Source organism: Macaca thibetana, chromosome 2, assembly GCF_024542745.1.
Source record: "Macaca thibetana thibetana isolate TM-01 chromosome 2, ASM2454274v1, whole genome shotgun sequence".
In the NCBI taxonomy this organism is placed as follows: Eukaryota; Metazoa; Chordata; class Mammalia; order Primates; family Cercopithecidae; genus Macaca; species Macaca thibetana.
The window spans coordinates 168,732,097-168,739,441 of NC_065579.1; the positions used below are offsets into that span (position 1 = coordinate 168,732,097).

At 35.6% G+C, this 7,345-nt stretch overlaps 1 protein-coding gene across 7 annotated transcripts in view; it reads left to right on the plus strand.

Annotated features, from left to right (window-relative positions):
• The window catches only part of CBLB (Cbl proto-oncogene B), a 213,681-nt gene extending 206,903 nt beyond the window's left edge, over positions 1 to 6,778 (plus strand). For all 7 annotated transcript variants that reach the window (XM_050778914.1, XM_050778913.1, XM_050778918.1 and 4 more), the window contains one exon: positions 2,972 to 6,778. In XM_050778914.1, the coding sequence (XP_050634871.1) occupies positions 2,972 to 3,231 (260 nt within the window). In that variant the 3' untranslated portion in view covers positions 3,232 to 6,778. The remainder of the gene's footprint in view (positions 1 to 2,971) is intronic.
• The last annotated feature ends 567 nt before the right edge of the window (positions 6,779 to 7,345 follow it).

Consider the following 7,345-nt stretch of genomic DNA (forward strand, 5'->3'; position numbering starts at 1 on the left):
GAAAGTGAAGGCTGCGTCTGAGCTTTGGGAAGAGACAGAGTGATTGGTTCTAAGCAATTTGCTTTTATGGTCAATGCGGAAATGATCCCCTTTTTAACAACTAGTAGTTCAGGTTGCACCAGCTCTTGCTTTTTAATATTCTTCTAGAAGGCTTTCTGTAGAATCAGATACTCACAACAAAACTTCTTTCATACTTCTCTGGCATTCCTGTTAATTTATAGTAATTGCTGGTCTATAGCATTTGAGTATAGCACTTATCATTATAAACATTAATTCATTGTTCTTTCTTTTTAATGGTCTCCTCAGTCCATATACTGTATATTACATTAATTCTCATACTACCTGATTGAAAAGGGATAAATAATACCTCTAAACACAGATATATAAAAGTAGATTTGGAGAATGAGAATTGTGAAAGTAAATTGCTTAGCCCAAGATCTTAGTGGCCAAACTGAGATTTAAGATTTAATTGCCAATTATACTATTTATTAGAGTCATTCCTGGCTGTCATGAATACTATTATTCATCCCACTTGTATACACAGCTGTTCTTTTCAAACATGCCTAGCATTTGTGTGCACATCTCAGTATCCTGGACAGACAAAATAACTTAAAAATTTCTTAGAAAATTACCTGTGGAAAACAAGTTAATGTTTTTCTAAGTCTAGGTACTATTGTATCAAAGTCTAGGTACTTTTCTCATCTAAAAGTGTCTCAGGAGACATGATTTAAATATATGAATTTTTTGGTAATTGATTAAAGGAAAGCTTTCAATAATTTCTAATAGTTTTTGAAAATGATTAAAAGCAAAACACAATTTATTGTCCATTCCTTTATGATATAATGAAAATACTTAATAGGAAAATAAATGGAACTACAAAACATACTAAGAGATGCAATTTAGCAGACGATAATAGTTTGAGATGTTTAATTACAGATCCAAGAAACAGTATAGATATTAGCAAGGACCAGAAATTATATGTTCTTACATATGGGCATACTTTAATATACATTATCTACAGCTATAATATTTTTTAAAACTGGACATTTTATTACAAAAAAGGAATAATTTAAAATAAGACTGTCATCATGGCCGGGCGTCGTGGCTCACGCCTATAATTTTAGCACTTTGGGAGGCCAAGATGGAAGAATTGCTTGAGGACAGGAGTTCGAGACCAGCCTGGTCAACATAATGAGACTTCATCTCATTAAAAAAAAAAAAAGACATACTATTTGATGTGGAAACAATGCTTTTATCCTAGAGGCTTTGTTTTATATATGTTATATTGATATTGCTAGAATTGTATATAGGATGATAGTTTTACAAGTTACCTTCTCATGGAAAAATATACGTCTTTTGATTTAGAAAGGAAAAATATTAAATAATACATTAGATTAGCTTTTATTATTTAAATTTATTATTATTGAAAATATCCGCTTACAGTATCTCCTGAAGCCATTGGGAAAGTTGCTGAGGCAGCAGAAGTGGGGAGACAAGATGGGAGCATTAAGTACGAGACATTTGGCTTTTAACCTCAGATCACCATTCACTTAACTGTGTCCTTGAATTTGTTGTTTGGCATTTGTCAGTGGTCTAGGAGAAAGGTATTAAATATTGTTGTCTAGATAGTCTTCAATCCATAAGCGTATTTCATGACATAAAGCTGACATTTTAAAATGTATAACTGGACCAGGCACCGTGGCTCCTTCCTTTAATCCCAGCACTTTGGGAGGCCAAGGGGGGTGGATCACTTGAGGTCAGGAGTTCGAGACCAGTCTGATCAATGTGGTGAAACCCTGTCTCTACTAAAAAAAATACAAAATTAACCAGGCCTGGTGGCGCACGCCTGTAATCTCAGCTACTTGGCAGTCTGAGGCAGGAGAATTGCTTGAACTCGGGAGGTAGAGGTTGCAGTGAGCTGAGACTGCGCCATTGCACCCCAGCCTGGGCAACAAGAGCAAAACTCCATCTCAAAAAACAAAAAAAAAAAAATGTATACATGCATATGTATAGTGTGTGTGTATATTTTTTGTCTAGGCTTTTGAGATAAAGTGCTATACATGACCAGGAAATACATGATGAAAGTGCCCTGTCAAGTTAGCTAGCCCGTGACCTGGGACCTTTTCTCTTTCCTTAAGGTTACTGTCCATTCATGGGTACCAGTGTCATTGGTTTAAATTGGAGGCTGTATTATCACCAAGGGACTGATCTAGAACCCAATTCTCTACTCCTAATATTTGTTCTAGGTTTGCTCGTTCTTGAGCAAAACTTCTTACATTGCAATCTGTATAAAGTGTTGGAGCAAAGCACTGAGTTTCCTTCTGTTCAACCTATTGACTACAGTAGAGTCAAAGCATCTACTATTTTGTTGTTGTTTTTTTTTTCCTCCTAGCATCAGTAAGGCACAGATTATTAACTTGAAAAATCAGCTAGGAAGATGCTACAGAGCATCTGTTTTAGAGCAGTTCTGCTGTGACATGGATGGCACTCAGGACCTATGGGAATGGTCTGCCATGGATATCTGTGAGCTTGTAAACAAAGTTTCCTCTCATAGAAACCTCCCAAGATTGTTCCTCTGGGGAACCATCAACCAGAGCCTGTGCTGTAGTAGAACGTGAACTATATTGCTAAACAAAGTGAAAGCCTTCCCTTTTTAGATAGTTATTTTGATTATTTTTTCTTTCTCTATCTCTCTGACTACATACGGCCTGAAGAATAAAATGTGGACTAGAGAAGGAAATGTGTAAATTTCTCAGTGGAACTACCAACACACTGTACCTTAATTTTCTCTTGTTCAAAATGAGGATAATACTACCTATCCCACAATAGTATGGAAAAATTGAAAAAGTTTTATTTGTAAAGAAAACAAGAAATAGTATTTCCATAGGAAATGAGATAATGCTGTTATGTTGTCTTGCCTTCATTTTTATCTCACTGTCTAAATGGTATCTCTCTTTAAAAATCTACACAGATGGTTCACAAGCACCAGCCAGACCCCCTAAACCACGACCCCGCAGGACTGCACCAGAAATTCACCACAGAAAACCCCATGGGCCAGAGGCGGCATTGGAAAATGTCGATGCAAAAATTGCAAAACTCATGGGAGAGGGTTATGCCTTTGAAGAGGTGAAGAGAGCCTTAGAGATAGCCCAGAATAATGTCGAAGTTGCCCGGAGCATCCTCCGAGAATTTGCCTTCCCTCCTCCAGTATCCCCACGTCTAAATCTATAGCAACCAGAACTGTAGACACCAAAATGGAAAGCAATCGACATATTCCAGGAGTGTGGAAATGAGAGAACTGAGATGGAATTCAAGAGAGAAGTGTCTCCTCTTCGTGTAGCAGCTTGAGAAGAGGCTTGGGAGTGCAGCTTCTCAAAGGAGACCGATGCTTGCTCAGGATGTCGACTGCTGTGGCTTCCTTGTTTTTGCTAGCCATATTTTTAAATCAGGGTTGAACTGACAAAAATAATTTAAAGACGTTTACTTCCCTTGAACTTTGAACCTGTGAAATGCTTTTCCTTGTTTACAATTTGGCAAAGTTACGGTTTGTTCTTGTTTTTAGTTTAGTTTTGTTTTGGGTTTTTGATACCTGTACTGTGTTCTTCACAGACCCTTTGTAGCGTGGTCAGGTCTGCTGTAACATTTCCCACCAGCTCTCTTGCTGTCCACATCAACAGTTAAATCATTTATTCATTTGGCTCTCTACCATCCCCAGGCCCTGCCCAGGTCCGGTTCCATTTCTCCCATTCACAAGATGCTTTAAAGGTTCTGATTTTCAACTGATCAAACGAATGCAAAAAAATATATATATTATGTGTTCTTCACTACTGAGTTTCTTCTTTGGAAACCATCACTATTGAGAGATGGAGAAAACCTGAATGTATAGAGCATTTATTTGTCAATAAACTGCCTTTTGTAAGGGGTTTTCACATAACATCGAGGAGCTTCCCTTTTTAGTTTAAGCTTTGTGACCTTTAATCCTCCATAGTCTCATGTCTGTCATCCCGGGGTATCACAACTGTAAAAATCTACAGTATTAGAAAGCAGCTACTACAGATGTGGAAGATATAACACTTGTATAAGACAATGCTGTACTGAAGTTATATAACAAGGTCCTCTGATACTTATGCCTGTGTTACTTTGAGGGATGCTGAATGAGAGGGCCCTCTCCCTGAAATATATTAACAATTCTCAGATAAAATTATGGGCATATCTTTTCTGAAGTGGAATTAAGAGTTCATTTCCCATTTGAGTGATTACATTCTAGCTCCTGAGAGCTGTGGGAACCAGTTCATACTGCAGTGGAAACGTTAACTCTTTGATGCACTGTTAAGTGTCAAGGCTACTGTGGCGATGTTTTTTGCAAAGTTCCCAGTAATTTCCTCTCTGCAATCAAATTAGAGTTCATATTTAATTTGCAGATTCTCTCATTCATTGCTCCACACTACTCTATCAAATCAGGTGAAAGAAATTAATACAGTTTTGCCTTTTTTACAAAATGGTGGTTGGTTCTTCAGATACCATGTTATTAGTCTTAATAAATCTACAACTATTTATTGAGCATCTATGATGTGCTTGGTGCTGTTAGGCACTGTGTTTTTAAAGCACAAACTCTCAAAAGCTGATTCCAGCGTAATGTTTTATTTTTGTTTTTCTGTATTTTTTATGACAAAGTCTGTCTGATAAGACAAAGCCTGGAAAGTTTCCCCCAAAGCTTTAGAATTTAGAATTAGCTGTTACTCATTTCTAGTGAGAAATTAATGGAGAAATGAGATAAAATCATCTCTGTGTAAATGCTTGAAGCCACAGAAAGTTTTCTAAATACGGACTAATTGTGGGTTTGTGCATATTTCTGTGTCTCCTCTTTTCAATTCACACCCACTGTGATATACCGAGATGCATCAGATAGTGAGCCTGCCTTCAGGACTTGGAAGGACATGACTGAACATCTAGTAGATCTGGTGGAAATTAATGTTATACAAAGGACACGTAGACTAAGTTGACCCTGGGAGAGGAGTTAATGCATTCCTTTGCAAAGTGACGTGCCCTTTTTTTTTTTTTTTTTTTTTTTTTTTTTTTTTGACAGTCTTGCTTTCATGGTATGAGATGAGAACTCACAGGCCTTGGGTAATTTCTGCTTTTGTATGAATTTTTTCAGATGGTTCTGAGCTGGTTATGTCCCTGGAGGGGAATTTTTCGTCTGCCTTAGATGTTCTTCCCAGAAGTAGGTGTATGAGCGAAGTTTCTTACACTTTTAAAATTGTATTGGCACATTTTCTTTTGCTTTATGAACCCCTGTTTTGTCATTGTGATTTTTCACTTGTTTTAACAGTTTCAGATGTCACCTTGGAGTAGCACAGTTTATTTTGGCCTTTTTATGATTGCTGCTGATAGGTACAGTCTAAAAGCCAAAAGTTGCCACTTCATTGTGATAACATTGTTATAACATTCCTAATAGATCAGAGAATGATGTAAAATAAGAATGTTAGAAAACAGCACATTCTCATTCCATTTATAAATAATATTTGAAAATTTCCAGTGAGAATTTAAAAAGAAAGACTGGTGATGATATAGCAAACCTGGACCTGAAATTTGTGGGAGGGATATCTATTTTGCAGAGAAGATTTACCAGCCTCCACCAAAATCTCTGCATCTTGTACTCGATAGCAACCATTAGTATTGTCATTTGAAAAGAATGAATCAAAAATTCATACAGAATGGAATGAAAAGAGGAAAACTTTCTATTAAACACTGTCAACAAAGACCCATTGCTATCTATCACCTATGAAATTAAACCTAAAAAAATTTTTTTTTGAGAAAATAATTAAATGTTTTTTTATTGTAAAAGCGATTGATAGTTGATGTTTGGAAGTGATCCAGACTTTGTTTCACTGTGATTCAACAAGTTAGACATTCCTTCCATTTCTCAAGATTTGGTAACGCAAATATTTTTTTAAGTCAGCATTTCATATAATTCATAAAATTAAGACAAATTAATTTATTGATATCTGGCCAATGTGAACCCTTCTCACTCAACCCAAACATGTTCTGGAGGTAGAAGGACTTATCCTCAATTATATTCCAGTAAATTTATCGCCATAATCTGTTTTTTCCCCTAATGTATGATATATCCTCACCAAATTTTTCTAGAATTGAATAAAAGCAGTTTTTGCTTAACTTGAATTTCCTTCCACAAATACGACCTTCAGCTCTTCCCTCTCCGTTTCTGTCCTGCCCACATTGCAAATAGTCTTCATAATAGAGCCCTCATTGCAACTTAGAAGGGTCCCATTTGTTAACTCAGCATTTCATATACCAAGAACACTTGCAAAGATTTGTTCGTAATGTGAATTTTTTTTTTCAGTTCCAGAAGCATTTCCTACAGTTTGAACGTTACTTTTTTATCTCAGATTTTCAACTTGAAGCTTTGATTTGCACTGAATTAACTTGGTTAAAATGTTAGTTTCTCTTCAGCTAACAGATTTGAAAGCAAATTACAGTATATTTGAATAATTCAGGTACTGCCTGTTGACCTGGAATTTTAGTGATTCTGGGAAAGTTTTCCAGACAAAGACACCGATAGAGTGAAGGGTTTTTTCCCCAATTACTGTTTTATTGTTTTTTTAAATGCCTTTTTAAAACTTGTGTAATGTGGCAAAATAGTCACGTCTTCCATTAATTTATATTTTCTTCATTCCTTTTCAATTCTGGTTATTATGTAACCTCAACTATTTTATCTGTTCTTTTAAGGTATTTTATAAAATGAACATTAACCAAATGCAGAGTTGGTATTTTATTTTTCAAATGAACACAAAAAATTTAGAGCATTTCTATGTTGTAAGTTTTCTTCTTCATGTCTAATTGAACAAAGTGGTGCAAGGTATACCCATCCTAAGTAATTTAGTTATTAAATACCAAAATCATAATTTTAAGATAGCATAATAGATAAAATTGTCCCTATGTCATAGATTTGAAAGTCAAAGGTGTATCAATGTTCCAAGTAAGAAATATCATATCTAGGAAATGCTGAAAGTCTTCAGGATGATGTCCTATAATATATAATTAATTGATAATTGAGGGTACTGATCAACCATACCATCTGGTCTTTAAATTACCCATTTCTTAAATCATTTTTTTCACTGATCAGTATATAGTGGGGAGAGAACAACAGAGATAACAATGTTAATAACTGCTTTTATATCAAGAATCATGGCAGAATGTTGTGAAAGTAATTGTTACATGCAAAATTCCATGCATAGCAATAACAGTTACTTCCTGGAGGCACATACCGTGAAATGGGAGACACACATAAGCAAGTAATTCCAATACAAAAATGTTGTGTACA